Here is a 17,355-nt window from a genome sequence, read left to right as displayed (position 1 = left end):
TTGAGCGAATACGTGGCTCAATGCGCCGACGTCTAGACGCTTGCGTAATGTCTGAAGGTAGACATATTGAACATTTACTATGATTTCTACATGTTGTGTGTTTTGTTATTAATAAATTAGTTTTGTTTATTGCCCTTTAATCGTTTAATGCAGGTACTAACTACTAAATAGCAATAAATCCAGTTCGCATTTATGACGATGTATCGCTGTAGTTGCTCGTAAAATAATTTTTTGCTGCCAACTGGTTTATTTTGGGCAAAAAACCCAAGATACATTTTTTGTTTAGAATCAAACAGGCTATCGGAAATGAATTTTCAAATGGTAAACAAATAATAAGACAAAAAGTTACATTGGAAATGAATTTTAGGGATTGTGTTTTCCACCCCTCACCATTTGGGTAAACCAAATAAATTACTGGCTAAGTGTCTTTTTGGTAGTACAAAACGTCAGGTTAATTTCAATATTGTAACTTTTTCAGTGCTTGTGAAAAAAATTGTTATACAAATTTTATGTACCCCCTTGAAGGGGCTGTATCTTAACAAGCGATGCTCCAATGAAGTTTCTTTATATGAAAGATCCTATATTTTTTTCGATGAGAAATCACCTTCTTAAATGTTTTACACTTATTCAGTTACACCCTGTATATATTATTTTCAAATAAAATTTTTTTTTCTTAGACTTCAAATTAATTTTTTTACACGACCAACAATGACTCTCTGAACCTTTAACGTTCTTGAACCGAATTGATGAATTGGCCGTATCCATACTATTATTTGATAGGACCAAAAAACTTTGAATCCAGATGTCGCTGTTGCGTTCTGTACAGATCTCATTGCAACTCTCCTGTCCCTGAATGAATCGATCCTGAGTAAGTGGTGTTGATAACTTTTTTTACGAAGACTTCATTTATGAAATCGACAGAAAGGTCAAACCACGAATATCGAAGAAAAATGATGGTTTCAAGGTGGTCCATTGCAGGCTTTGGCATCGACCAGCGAATAATAATTCGTTTTCGTTTTCATCACAGGTGGTTTTTATCACCACCTGTGATAAAAACCAGCACCACCATCAGTTGGTCCTGGTGATGTGGTCATGAACGGTGAAAAAACAAAACGTAATTAAATAAAAATGTATTTTAATTCTGAATAAAAACTAGTCAACTATACATATTCGAAATAGTTTGGCTTAAAAAATAAAATAACACAGATATGTACAAAATGTCTTGAAATAAAGTGTCATGTATAACATTTCGACCTCAATAGGCCAAGAGTCTGAATTGTTTTCAAAAAAACATATTTGGTAATAATAAAAATAAAATTATCCCAAGGTTAGGATATCCAAAAAAATCCTTATTCACATATTTTTAACAAAAGAAATCTATATGCCGTGTCCTAAAGATGAACTAATAAAGAGTTCATCTTTATTCTTGATCTTTTCCAATAAAAACATCAGTTTATTTTATCATTTATATCTACTTTTATCGAAAGAAACAAAATGTGACAAGTAGGAGTTGTCAAAATATTCGACTATGATGTTACAGTGGATGCTCTAAATCAGGGGTGGCCAACCGGTCGATCACGATCGACCGGTCTATCGCGACTATTAGTCCAGTCGATCGTACCAAGGCAAAAAATATAAATATGTAAAGAGACTGTCCACCGTAATCACCAAATGCTGCATAAAATAATAAAATTTCTTGAAGAGAGGGGTGATGATTATCAGTATTTGCTTGGTTTGAACTGGAAATGTGATTTAGCATTTTTAGCAGATTTTACTGGAAAACTGAGCACAATAAATCTAGAACTACAAGGCAAAAACAAAACAGTAACAGAGATGATGCGTTCTATTGCAGTATTTCAAATTCAATCAGCGTCTATGATAGTTTACATCGAAAAGAAAAACAATTAACAATTTGTAAACATCAAGAATCGTATGTAGAAACATACTACCTATAATTTCATTCCAGACAGGTAAACGACAGAAATTTAGACTCAGACTTCGAAATTCGCTTAAGTGATTCCAACAAAATTGAGAAGTTGGTGGAATTCATTAGTTATCCGTTTAATTTCATTTAAGAAATGGCCACAACATTTGCAGTTACATTTCAAATGGACCACATAATATTTCAAAATGAAGTTATTACTCTGCTCTTGGACATATTTCTGTAGGCAAAGTTATTCTCAGGTAGATATTCCTGGCATTGGTTTCCAATAAGAAATATCCAAATTTAAAAAAATGTGTGAATTGGTGCAACTGACTTTGAATGTGAGTCAGCATTTTCCTACTCAAACAAAAAACAAAAACCGTTCTCGCTTGACAGACGCTCATACACTGGATTCTTTAAGGTTGGGTATTTCCAACTACGAACCTGATTTTGCTAATCTAGCGGAAGATGCTCAGACGGTATGCTCACACTCATATAAATAAAAATAATATTCAGTTGAATGTTTTCCCTCTTGATAAAATAAAATATACTACATAATTGTGTACTGAACTATGCTGTTCCATTAAGGATTTGTAGATCGCACATGGTTTCGTCAGTACACAGTAGATCTTGGGTCTAATCATGTCGGCCACCCCTGCTCTAAATATTATTCGAGAGTAACTATAAATGAATCCAACCATGAAACTGATATTTTTTCAGGAAATCCATTAAAAAAACTGATGAAACAATTATGATTACTGTGTCGACAAAGTCAAAGTATCTAATACATAAATAAGGTAAAATGAATTTTTAATAATGTTATCAGGAAATGAGAATAGGTGCTCCAAATAAACAAACCCTATGGAAATAATTGTTTGCTGTTTGGGCAAAGATGTAAGTCACAGTTTTCCCATAAGTAGTCACGCGGTCAAAGCGAGTTCTACACTCCCCTAATCATGCCCTCGTACAACTTCACTCGTAATAGTTCCGCAGAGATTCATTTCAACGTATCACTTCATCTTCACAAAATAATCACACACTGTAGTGCCCCCACGCCTCGTTATTTCCTTCCATAGGCGTGTAGTTCCCCATAGCCGCAGATCCACTGAAAACCGAAGGCCTCTGTGGTAAGTACTGATACGAGGGCAAATATTGGTGACCATTGTTCGAATAGTATGTTGAAGAAGCAGAAGGGTAAGAATACACGCCAGAAGAAGTCGACTGCAAGTACCTCTCGGACCTCACAGTACTTGGTTGCAGCTCATGATATCTACCGAAAGGGGTACTCTCCTCGCATCGGTCACCTACTTGACCTGTTTCAGTGCAGAGTTTTTTGTTCTTGTAGTTGTTGTTACTTTCTTCCTCATCTTGGTTGTGTTTCAGATAGAGCTGTTGATATTGGTACTGAGCTTCTGTGGGTAGATACTGATCCAAGTCGCTACTGTCTAAACACTCGTCAGGCATGTAGGCATTGTCGATGTCGGGAATTCTGTGGTAAGACTCCAAGTCCAGACTATGCTGGTCACAAGACCTCAGTAACTGTGACGAAATTTGCGGACTGTTGGGTTGAGAGGAACAAGTTGAAGGAGAAGTAGAACTGTGGCTTCTTGGGCTGCAGGGAGAATCCTCTTGCTTCAAGGGTCGGGAAAAAGTTACATTCTGACCGTGTGGAAGTTGGTGTTGATGCAGCTGATCGGGACCTTTGTTTTGTTTTCTTCGTCGTGGCTGGTACTTGTAGTCTGGATGCTCGCGCTTATGAATGACGCGCAGGCGTTCTGCTTCTTCGATGAATGGTTTTTTGTCATTGTCACTCAACACCCTGGAACAAATGAGAACAAAATGAATTTGAATGTCGTAACAATCTACCATAATCATATATTCATTATGTGCATTGAATACCAAAAGCATATACATCCTAAACGCCAGTTTGTTTTCAATTCCTAATGACGGATTTCCACCAAACGAAAATAACCACAACAGAACAGCATCTGTGCCGATTTCGACAGAGCTTGAATTGTAAAAATAAGAAACATTTTGAAGACTCTATGTTGCGGGCCACTGTTTTTGTCAACAATAAAATGTCCCATCGGCACTCGGAAATATCAGAAGGTTTCGGTGTTTTGTCTGTGTTTATGTGAACTGAGTTCGCTATGTGAAAACGGTTGGCGACATTATCACTTTATTCCATGTGTTATGTAGGTATTAATTTCGATTATCTGCATTAGGCGGGTTCTTTTTATTGATTTGTTGTATTGTTATTACTTTTTAACAAGAATGAGATTTAATTTTCCTATGTAGAACATGAGCGGAAAAAAGCAATGGACAGTTGAAAAATGCAACAATTTAATTGCTATTGGTGTAATGGAAACGATAGAAAACGGTTTGCAACAAAACACGCGACTCAGACCAATTTTTGTCTGTTTGGTGGAATTCGAGCTTAGAGTTTGTTTTAGAAACACAAAATAGTGTTTTGTTTCTGTTTTTGAAAACAAAAATAGTCGTCTCAACACTCCTCATTGTGTGCGGCAGGTTGGCTATCCTTGTTCATCATTCACTGTCCGAACCACTGTGCATGCTGTTTTTGGCGAGTACATTGGCTTGGGATATCGGTTTTGAGCAAACCGGCCATCGGATGCCTGCTTCCACGTAGCCCTGCTGGATACGGGAATGACAGAAACACTTGTGATTCTGTCATTTCTTAACTGAATGGTATCCCATCACGGATACCATTCAGCCAGGGAAAGAAGGTCAATCACGGCTCTGCCGTGATTGACCTTCTTTCCCTGGCTACTCCTGGGACTTTTATGGACAGAGTAAACTTAAAAATTCTCTCTGACGCTGAGTGTACAGAGGAGATAGATGTCGAGCTTACGATTTCAACTGTATCTAAAGAAAAGGTTTGGTGGTGCAGACAGGAAACGACTGAGTCGTCTCCTCAAGAGCAGGGCACCTTATGAAACCGTCTTGCACCAAATTCTTAAGCGGCGTACGCAGAATCTGTCGCAGGTGGAGGAACACAAACCCCCCATGAGCAGGTTAGCAAACGTTTGCGCTCAAGTGATGATTCACCAAAACCAGAGGCAAAAAAGTTGGATCTGAGGCATTGTCAGGTAGAGCTGACGTGCAAAAACCCTTATATGGGAAGGTTGTCGCGGGTATCAAGGTGGGAATCTTGCACCTTGATTATCCGACTACCCCATTCACGATGAAACAGCAGAGCATGCTTCCCCTTCTCCGCTAGGGACTGAATGAGATATTTAGAGTTCAGCAAAGCCGTACTTTTACCATCTGACCTGAAAAACTAATCGGCTTCATTAGGAAGCTGGGTTTTTTTGGTCGAGTGTGAATAGGTGTGGGCCACAATAAACTTTTGCAGGTTGCAGTGGAGGGTCGAATAAACCCTCCCACTTTGGACCTAACCTAACTTAAGCCAACCTCATTGTATGCGCATACACATACATGGAAACATACAAATGTTGTTGAATACTTTGAAAACTGTTGACGTTGAAAATTGTATATCAATAAAATTATGTTTTCGTAACATATCGACCATAATCCAAAGAACTGTCAACTTTTGAAACCCAATTTCTCAAAAACTTTTGAAACATCTGTTTACATTTCATCAAACTCCGCCAAGAAAAATTAGAAAACGGGTAAACTCCAAAAAATAAAACTTCAACCTAGATAATAAATAGGTTAACATAGTTCTCTACTTCACCAAACATATTTTAAAGCAGATTGTTGTCTATGCTTTGTATTATTGAAAAAATTCATAGGTACATTGAAGTTCAAAGTTGTATAAAATAGTAATATTCAGAGGGAAATACAAAAAACTGGTCTAACAGACGTTGAATAATGACGAAAATTTGATCGAAGAAAGAAGTTCAATCTCACCTGCAGCTAGTTTTTGTTAATGATTCAATTGCCAGAAGCTTCTGAAATCGCATCATAATAGAAGAAGTCAAACAGTTTAGCGATCGTGTAAAAATTGATTTTTCTGAGACATGAACAGTATTCGAGTATAGTCGAAATGCACGATATTGTGAACATTTAAAGTTTTCGGCACTCTTGAAGGCCAAAAAAATGATACATAGAAATGAACCGGCTGCGAAATAGTCCACGTGGACTGCAGAATTGGCGGTTTGTATTGGATAATTTTTACTAACCGAGTTTTATGATTATGTTACGGTAACGAATAGAAATCGGAAATGCGGGAATGATTATCGCCGTTCTGTTCAGTTCAGGAACTGATCGCGATTTGAGTGTTGAAATTCAATAATGGTGCAGTTATAATTACTTAAAATGTTTGTTAACTAACTGTTTAAAATGTGGCGTCCTTGGGCAAGTACTAATAGTAATAACCAGTGTAATAAAAACGCATACTTTTTCCAGTGTAGTGATTCCAATAGCGATGGTGATCAATGCGAAAAAGAGATACCAGTGGATAAGATTTTGATGCATTTCAATATTGAAACACAGAGAGTATGTTTCAGTGTATATAATAATCTACACCTCAAGTTTGGTTTCGAGGGAAACAAACTATTACAAGCAACATCAGATTTGATCGAAATTCCTTTCTCGACTGTGATACAGGATTGGCAAAAGATGTTCATCTAATAAAATCATTGAAAAAACAATATAAGACTGTTACAAATCAATGAGTTGCCTACGAGTGAATTCATAAGGCAGAAATTGAATACTTTCGGCCAAAACGTGAGCTGTTGTGACAAAACTCTTCATAATTGGATAAAAAAACTAGGATTTAGATTTGAAATAATAAACAAACGTCAAGCAGTTATGGAAAGCAGATAGTGGAATTTCCTGATAAGTACTTAGAACAAATAACTAAATATAGATAAGAACAACGGCAAATTTTCTATTTAGACGAAACTGAGTATGACACACGACACAGTTACGGAAGGGGGACTGATTGTTCAAGAATGTGTACGCGTAACATGCCTGCAAACAAAGGATCGCGACTAATCATTGTGCATTGCAAAGGAAGTAAAGGATGGGTGGCGAATCCTTCGAAATTATGTGGAAAAAAACTGCAAAGTTGACTATCATAAGAACATGGAAGCTAATATTTTCGAGGAATGGTTTGAAAAAATTGATCCCAAATTTGGATGCGAATAGTTCAATAGTTCATGACAACGCTTTCTATCATTCGCGACAGCTCATCAAAGTACCGAATAAAAATTCGAGGAAAAATGAAATACAAAGTTTTTCAATGGATAACAATTTGTATTTTGAAGATTATTATATCAAAAACCAACTACTTGAAGTTTTATAGATAAAAACATTTGCAATAGTGTATACCCTTGAGAGTATTGCTGAAAAGAATGGACACACCATACTAAGACTTCCCCCTTATTTTTGTGTTTTCAATCCTATCGAGTTGATTTGGGGAAAATTGAAACAAAGCAACAGGTGTAAAAATAATTTTTCGAGATTTTATGAGAAAGGTAATAGAGCTAATTGAAGAAAATTTATCTAACGTTTGTCTGAAGGTGGTTGACAATGTTTCGTCTATTTTATTAGTTCGGACTTCCATTGTCTATTAACCGAAAATAACAATTTCATCAAACAAAAAACTCTAATTATAAAGAAATAACATACAAGCAACAACCAAAACAATAAAAAATTGAAATATTAATGAAAGCTGAAAATAAAAAAATATTATTAACAAAAAAATGAAAAAGATTCCAAACCAAGTTACGTCACGACGTTTCGATTGTTAGTATCCACAATCGTCTTCGGGGTTTTGGTTGTTGCTTGTATGCTATTTCTTTGTAATTTCAGTTTTTTGTTTAATAAAACTGTTATTTTCGTTAAATCTTTTTAAATTATATATATATATATATATATATATATATATATATATATATATATATATATATATATATATATATATATATATATATATATTTATGTACATATACGATATAGTTATTATGATTCTTATATAATCAGAAATGATTATTGAATAACAAATTCAGTTATCTCCCTAACCATATTATTAATTAAAGGGGAGCTGTTGGAAGGTAGGTTGCACTATATCGTTTACTTGAACTATACCTAAAATGATTTCGAATCTGTTTTGAGGAATATTATATTTCAGCATGGAGATTTTAACTTACTAACATCAAAATAAGGTTGAACACTGCTCTTTTAGAATAAAAATGCAAACATTGTCTTTCAGGAACTGATATTGCGATGTAGACCAATTTGATAATGTAAAAAACGGCCATACGATGATTTTTTACAAACGATGTCGAAGTAATTTGTTTTTGTTTGATCACACAGATTAGTTATCTGCCATCTCTTCAAATAACAGCCATGGACAATAAGTTGGATAATACGGAAATCGATTATTTTAATTTCGTTTTATCAGAGATGTGAGTGTAATATTATCGTTTATATCAGAGGTTCCCAAACTTCTTTTTGTGTGGTGACTTCAATATAAATTCTATGACGACACATCAGTCTCTAAAATTTACTCATCTTTTAGAATCATATGGGTTACTCCCAACCAATCACACTCCCACACGTGTCACTTCCACCTGTGAAAGTATACTAGATCAAATATATACAAATGTTGAATACTGTGAGGGTAAGGTTGATATTAATACAGAATCAGACCATGATAATTTTCTACTTGCAGTACCTTCAGATAATGAACCTTCTGTTAATACAACAATTTATGCTAGGGAAACGAGTGAGGTAAATATTAATAATTTTATAACCTTATTAAAGAAGGAAAACTGGGAAGAGGTTTACTTGGTAAACAATACTGATTCAAAATTTAACGCCTTTCTTGACACATTGATTTACAACTTTGAAGCCACGTGTCCCATTAAAAACAAAAAAATTAAAGAAACCACTGGAAATGAATGGGTAATAAATGAAATAAGAAAATCATCTAAAGATTTAAAACAATTACATTACCTAAGAAAACAATTTCCAATACTTGATCTTGAGTATAAATTTGCCAAAAAACAACATAAAAACCTCTTGTTAAGTACGAAAAGTCAATTTTACATCAATAAAATTCAAAATTCATCAAACAAAAGTAAGTCTACTTGGCAGATTATAAATGAGCTCAATGGAAAAAATAAACCCCAAAAACACATCGCAATAAAATTACATAATGAAATTATTGAAGAACCATCAATTTTATCAAATATATTTAATGATTATTTTGTAAACATACCTAAGGAAACAATAGGAAATATACAACACCTAAATCATCGAATTAAATATCCACAAAATAATTTTCAAACAGAGAGTATGTTTGTTCAATATGTTTCTGAGATAGATGTTCTCAATGTTATAAAATATAAAATTAAAAATAAGCCCTCCTGTGGTTATGATGGAATTTCAGCTGTAATATTAAAAAAATTGCAGAATACATAGTTAAACCTCTAACTCACGTGATTAATAAGTCTCTTGAGGACGGGATATTCCCAACAAAATTGAAAACTTCATTAGTGTCTCCTATTTTAAAGAAAGGTAATCCATCTGACATATCTAATTATAGACCAATCACTATTCCATCAGTAATATCAAAAGTAATTGAATATGTGGTTCTTAATCAACTGGTATCGTTTTTAGAGAGGAACAAAGTTATTATGGATAATCATCATGGTTTTCGTAGCCAATACTCTACTACAACAGCAATTATCTCCTTCTATGAGAAAGTATTAATGGCTACTGAGAAGGGTGAAAATCCAACAGGAATATTTTGTGATTTAAGTCGAGCTTTTGAAACTCTGCTTGATAAGTTATATAAATTTGGTATAAGAGGTAAAATTCATGACTGGTTTAGCTCGTATCTGAAAGGACGGAAACAAATTGTAAAAATCTCTCATTGTGGTAAAACATCTCGGTCATCTCCTCAAAGAAATGACATTGGGGTACCTCAAGGCTCCATTCTGGGGCCAATACTATTCGTCTTATATATTAATGAGCTACCTCTGATCTTAACTGATGCATTCACTACATTGTATGCAGATGACTCAACGCTACTTTTTACAGGAGAAAACTCTGAAATTCTGAAAACAAAAATTAACACCACAATGCTCAACTTTTCAGTCTGGTCTTCTGATATGTCTCTTCTTTTTAATACAAACAAAACAAATTGTGTAACTTTTCATACTCATCAAAACAAAAACGTACCGCCATTAAATATCAACATTAATAACACATGCATTTATAGTACTGAAAGTGTTAAATTTCTTGGAATTTTTTTGGACGAAGACTTATCATTTCGAACTCACTGTCTACAGCTTTCTAAGACACTGAACTCAAAATGTTACCTAATCAGAAATCTTAGATATACATTGAACTTGAATCATCTCCGTTCATTCTATTTTGCAGAAGTTCAATCAAGAATAAACTATGGTATTGCAGTCTGGGGTGGATCAGCATATGCACAAAATGTTTTTCTGGCTCAAAAGCGCATTGTTAGATGTATTGCTAGAGTCTCATTTAACCATAGTTGTTGTGACCTTTTCAAAAATATGAGGATTTTAACAGTTAGTGGTATTTTCATTTTAGAACTTTTGAAGAATATACACAAAGCTCGTGACGACCATATGCGTGTAGATGAACTACACAATTATGATACTAGACTGAAAGGCAAATATTGCGTCCCCTTCAGATGCTTAAATATTAGCTTAAATTCACCTATAGATATAGATCCTTTTCAAACCGGAAATTTCTTATTGAAGTGAAAAAGATACTAATTGATCTGTGTCCCTACTCCCTAGAAGATTATTATGAATTAATTTTTTAAAGAACAACCTGTAAACATGTATTATTTCACTATCCTATGTTAATTTATTTTGTCTGCAATCCTTGTTATGCATGTACATAATTTATTTTATTTTATCATTTTACTCACTGTACTTTGTTGTATGTCTATATGTTTTTTGACTTGTCCTATAGCTGTATTTGCTCGAATGGATAAATAAAGAATTGAATTGAATTGTCATAGTCCAATTTAAAAAGTTTATTGTGTCTGGTGGAGCCCCTGCAGCTACCATTCTACCATATTCCCAATAACTCCACGAAAAATGTAAGGTTCACTATGGACTATGCTAACTATGGAAATTTGCGTTGCGGCTGCCTTCCAACCACGAATAAAAAGTGAGAATTTGATTGGTTAATTTATCAATTGATAGTGCTGTGAGTGGATGTCAAAAAGTGGAATTGGTCAATCAAAAAGTGATACCATCCAACTTTACTTTTTCGACATCTCACAGCACAATAAACCAATCAATAATCATTTACTTTATTTAGAAAACTCCCCATTCAGTTTGGTACTGAATATGGAATTTGCAAGTTTTTACATGTAGCAGTTGCTGAGCTTCCTAAAATATTATCTGTCTTCATTGATAGGTGAAGTCAAGCCAGTATTTTAGTTCTTCACTTTGGGAATCACTGGTTTATAGGAACTTTCATGGCAAACTGTTGATATTTCTAATAAACTTGATGCATACCTATTGAATGATATAACTCGGATAAAAATGTCTGTGATTGTTATAAAGAAAAGTAACCTCTTCTACAAAATATAAGTGAGAGTTGACATTTCCAATGCAGGCAGAAAGTTGCTGCCTAATAAAAAAATATTTCCTAGAATACAGTGTAATTGAAAGGATTGAAATATAATACCTATTTCATAGATTTTTCTTCACTGAAATAATTTGTCGAACAGTTTTATGTAGATATGCAATGTTATTTTTCACCCAGGTGTGAATAAAAACGTTACTCAAGAATAATCATATAAGATATAGTGAGTAAATAAAGGGTTGCAACTCTTCATCAAAACATCTTATCTGCAAGCATTATTGAAGGGGAGATAATTTTTCAAATGAGGTGTGAAAATTCCCATGTGATTAACTTTCCGATTGAAAGTATTCGTCAATATTATCACCAACTCATTTCTGAGGAGGATCAGATTAAAATGAATAGGTACCCTAGACTGCGATTTGTCAGCAGAATGATTTGGTTCAATGATACACCAGTGCAGCGGAAAGTTAAAGTGAAAAAAAAATCAATGAACGGTTTAACAGAGCGCTGGAAAACAGTAGATATCACACAAGAAATGCAGCAATACTGGAAATCCCGAATCACCGTCTTCAAAAAACAGAACATTACCCAAAATACATGGCAATAACATGTTTAATCATCTACCAAACTGCTAAAAAGATCTTCCTTTGAATAAATTCAAAATAGTAGTCAAAAATATCTTATTAAAAAAAGCGTACTACTCTATAAGTGAGTATTTGGGAGACACAGATTTTAACTGATTTTATATTTTATGTATGCATGCATATTTTCATATTTTATATTTTATCAAACCACTTGTTTTTATTGCTTTTAGATGTTTTTATATGGTCTGTAATTTCTAATCTGTTTATGAGCAAACACACGTATACCAAACAAAATCAAACCTATTATCTCACAACTAGCACACAATAAAAAAAAGAGGACATTTCAGCAGCCATTAAAACAAAACGAGCGCAGCTTCGCTCGTCCGGTAACTCAGCCCCCGGACTAAAGATAGATAACTTCTCTAACCAGCTGTTTATCAACGAGCATTTACAAGCCATACCAAAACTCTGTTGAAGGAATGCGGCAAAAAAAATAATTTCAAATATGTCTGGGTACGAGAAGGATATATTCTTGTCAGAAAAGATGATACTAGCCGAGCTAGTATGATAGATAGGATATAAGCAATCCTCCTCCTCCATTAATCAGATGATATTTACTATTTACTTTTCTTCTCTTCCGTTTTCTAAAAGAACGTACGTGGCTTGAAATCAAAATTAACAGTTACTTTCAAAAATTCATAAAGTTCGAATATGACATAATATATCTAACAGAGACTTGGTTGAATAGTTCTATCAACTTCTCCGAGGTATTATGTAATACATTTAACGTTTTTCGACGTGATAGGGAAGGCATCATGATGCATACTGCTTGTGACGGCGGCGGCGTGCTGATAGGAGTAAATATCACCCTATCTTGTGTGGATGAGCGATGTGGAAGACCTATGGATCGCTGAAAATCCTACAAAAGCTAACACTAGTAATCTGAACCTGTGCTGTGTTTATATTCCTTCAGGTCCTAAGTTCTCCGAATCAATGTTTTCTGCGCTAAGCTTGCTGACATTGTCAATAATAATGCCAATGACACCTTCGTTATTTGTGGGGATAATAATCTTCAGAATATCACATGGCATCCAGACAACGTGAACAAAGATTGTATCCCTTTGAACTCTACTGATATTCTAATCTTTTCATTGAATCAATATGTTATTGTTGTCTTTCCCAATTCAGAACATGCTTCATCCGGACCAGAAACTTCGTTGATGTTGTCTTGTTCAGGAATTCGTTAATAAAGACGTAATATCCAGCATTGTTAGATCTATAGTGGGTATAGTGGATGGTCTTTGGAATGTGAAGTGAACTGTGAGAGTAAAACGTTAGTTGTAAGTGAATTTACTTTTTCTAAACCATCGCTATTCTGGCGGCTTTGTAACAAGCCTCAACAAATTTGATACAATTGTCAGATCTGATATTAATGCGCCACTATCGGTAGGCGAGATTTTAACAGGCGAAGCTTACTCGCTAATTATTGTCAATCATGGTTTGCTTCAATGCATGATGGAATAATCTCAGTGACTTCAGAAACAACATGTGTTTGGATCATTGAAGTTGAATCAAATATCTGAACGGAAGAACGTTCGTAAATATATTATAAATCCTTCCATTTAGCAGATCTGTAGTGCCAACAGTTGTGCAGTTTGGGCTGTTATCCATTGATGATTCCATGAAAACTGAAATGAGTGTTTGATTGGATGACCCCAAGAGTATTTTACAGTGCCTGAGAAAATTCAGAGATCCATCGTGATTTACTTCAAAAGTGTCATCTTTGCTCATCATGGATACTTGAAATCTCTAGCGTAGAAAAAGCCAAAACCAACACTGCTGGTAAATACCAGAATTAGAAAACTCTGCTCGACGCACGTTTCACCAACGAATTTGACAACTTCAAGAGATGCAGTAGACTAATTTCTAACTTTGAAATGCATCTATTTATATCTACACTTACATTTTCACTTCTGAACACACCCATAATAATGATTTGTTTGCTCCGAATTGAAATTTTCGATGAGAAAGTTTTTACTAATTTCTAATCGATGAATCATTCTGTTGAAAATAAGCGGGAACTTTCACGAGAAATTTTCCGCCAATTTGTACTCGTGACATCAGTGATGTGTGTTTAAAAGAGAAAGTGTATTCAATTGGTGAAAGGCGCATCGAGAAGAGTTCTAGTATTTAGAACCAGCACTTCCTTTGAGAAGATGTTCCAAAGTTATGGAAATGGAAATCATAGCCCGAATAAAGAAAATTATTTTGTTTTGGTTGGTTTCCGGGCTTTGCCGAGGTCTTCTTTCGTTACAATCTCCAAACGTCTCCAGTGACTTCATCAAACATCTGAAAGGCATCACCTTGGAGCCAAACGACATTCTAGTTATCTTCGACATTGTATCCTTATTCACAAATGTACCACTCGAGGAATCCCTCAGCTACATAGAGGACATCTTTCCATGAATATGAACCCATTTCTACATCCACTAAGGACAACTCATTTTCAATGGAATAAAACCTTTCATGAACAAGTTGATGAAGTCGACATGGGTAGTCCACTTAGCTCAGTAGTGAAGAATTGCATGTGAAAATTTGAAGAGAGAGCCATTCAAACTTCAGAAAAACGACCGAAGCATTGGTTGAGGTATGTAGATGACACGTTTGTGTTTGGAGCCGTGGATAAGAAGAACTTCAGGACTTCCCAAATCATCTGAATAGCTTTCATCCAAAAATCCAGTTCAGATACGTCAAGAAGAGTACTTCGCCACTGAAGATGACTGCCGCAGTTGCAATTGAAAAGTTTGGAGATTGTAACCAAAGAAGATCACGGCAAAATCGGGAAACCAACCAAAACATTGATGCCAGCTGTGAAAGCATACATTCCCAAAGTATTTTGTTGCTCTAGATTAACTCACATGAAAACTATTTGTTTGTAGATGTGGAGCTCAGAATTAATATTTGAGTTGAGTCTACTGGATCTATAAGCAATTGTTAGTTCCTTTTAAACTGATAACAGAAAATTCTTGATGAGTGTCGGAAATATTGGTTTCCAAATTACTTCTGTAGATGATGCCTCCAAATGATTCCTCCCCAGAATCACTCCAATTGGCTTTTACCAATTAGAGTATATTGGTTCTAAGGAAGCCATAATACAGTTTTTTACAGTTGACTTCCTTGAAACCGAAACAAAACTGCAACGAAACATTAGTTCGAAATCAACTTTATAGGATCCCAAAAAAATATCATGTAGGACCATTTTCCTTCTTTCAAACTTTCTCACAAAAACGACGATTTTTGCTTAATGAAAGCTGAGTTGATTTTTTTCAACCCTCGTATTACAAAAAAACTATAATACTACAACATTTAAGTCGCTTCGTCGTTCTACGACTCCTACGAGGAATTCTTGCACATGTCGCACGGCACCGCCCCAGTCATGGTTTCTAATGACCCATAGACCGCCGGCTCGGGCATGCGACTCTCTATCGGCCCGATCTCGGCCCAAATTAATATCCGCGCCACATTACGCCGCGTCGGCGGCGGCTTTGACGGTGCCACCCGCTGACATTCGTAGACTTCGATTCTTTCGAAATCTTCACGGTAAATACTGTCAATAGTGATATTTAGTTTCAATGGAATGTTGTTGTCATCGAACCAACTGTACAAATTTTGATCAAGACTACAACCAAATATTCCATAAATCACGCTGAAAGCTTATGTAACATTTACCGTATATTTCATTATATTATAGATGAGAAATTGCGGAAGATAATTCGATGAAAACTGAAGTCCTCAAGAATCAATGATAAACCCTCAACTCTTTTTTCAAGTAACAGTTTATTGTGAGATTTTTACTGAACAGTTTTAGAGTCTCTTAGGCAGAAACCATGTTAATCCTGAGTAAAACAGGAAACCCTAGATCTACTTTTTGTTCGTATATCCCATTTTTTATTTAATGAAAAATTTTATTCATGCAGCCTGGGATTAATAATAGAAAACCCGTTGGGTTTTTTGCTAATCAGTTGTAAAACAGTTCCTTATACGTATAGAGACTTAGTTGATATCTGTTTTACAGGTACAGGTAGGAAAAGTATGTTAAATCTGTCAATTTCATTTATCCATCAAATAAATTCACCACTGAAATGGAAGTAACTAATTCAATAGATTTTCTGATCTTTGCTCTTACCTAAATCAATGATTAAGATGATTTTGCAATACGGATATTGTTATACATAATTCCTCGATACATTTTTATCAGCATGCAATACCAGTATTCAATAGTATGCTTCACAGGCTGTCCACAAATTACTGTCAACAATGGTAACAAGGTAGATATTATCGACTCCATTCTTTCCAAAAAAATACGAAACCAAAACGTTCACCAGGTCTATCCCAATTCGAGAAACGATAATGTACCTCATAAAATATCGTCAAAGTTTGGTGACCCACAAATAACATCGCTGGTTTTTTGAAAAAAGACTACTTGGCCGTTGCTCTCAGAATAAGTAATAATTTAAGCTAATTCATTAGAAACAATAAAAACAAAACTTTAGTAACAGGTAGATCGGGAGAATATAAGTTGAAATGTGTTCCTTGCCCAAAACTTTATATTCGACAAACGGAAAAACTTTTTTCCCAAAGAATAAAAGAATATAGAACTATTTTCATAAATGTGACGACCAACTTCATTTTTGCAGACTATTCTTTGGCAGAGGGATAGCAGTTCATGTTTAGAAGAGGAAAGTTTAAAACTCAATATTTTGGACTGCTTGGAAATTGTTAGATTCAAGAATTCGAAAAATTTACTGAATGATCAAGTAGAATTCAGTTTTTTCTGTATCCATTTGATGAATTGATGAAATTACTTATATGATGTTTGAATTTTCAATTACTCCATACCTTTCTATATTTCCGAAAAATTCCTAAAGCAAGCTTTCGCTATAAGATGTATTGATATCGTGAAGAAAACTTTGTTTTGCAGTTACAAAAATTTTATCCAAATTTAAAAATGGCCAAAAATCGATAGGTATTCTTTTTGATTTATCACGAGCATTTAATACCATCAGTCATCAACTTCTCCTCGATAAACTTTATGACATTGAAGTTCGCAGCCAATGTCTCAAATGGGTTGAGACTTATCTGACTGGTAGATCACAATCTGTTAAGATGAGGCTCGAATCGGGAATATATCATTCTGAACCTCGGGGAACATCTGTTAAGATGTTCCCGAGGTAGCGTCTTGGGTGCTACTCTCTTTCTCTCATTCGTTAACAA

The 17,355-nt window shown here is 34.8% G+C and overlaps 1 protein-coding gene across 1 annotated transcript in view; it reads right to left on the bottom strand.

Moving 5' to 3' along the window:
* Nucleotides 1-1,118: 1,118 nt before the first annotated feature.
* LOC111511771 (uncharacterized) overlaps nt 1,119-17,355 on the bottom strand; it is a 67,449-nt gene continuing 51,212 nt past the window's right edge. Inside the window, exon 3 of the mRNA XM_023167796.2 lies at nt 1,119-3,743. Within this exon, the coding sequence (XP_023023564.2) occupies nt 2,957-3,743 (787 nt within the window). The 3' untranslated portion in view covers nt 1,119-2,956. The remainder of the gene's footprint in view (nt 3,744-17,355) is intronic.

Source organism: Leptinotarsa decemlineata, unplaced genomic scaffold (genome assembly GCF_025532065.1).
Source record: "Leptinotarsa decemlineata unplaced genomic scaffold, Ldec_3_MD MMD2_tig00004307_RagTag_RagTag, whole genome shotgun sequence".
In the NCBI taxonomy this organism is placed as follows: Eukaryota; Metazoa; Arthropoda; class Insecta; order Coleoptera; family Chrysomelidae; genus Leptinotarsa; species Leptinotarsa decemlineata.
This window is presented reverse-complemented; position numbering and strand designations above follow the sequence as displayed.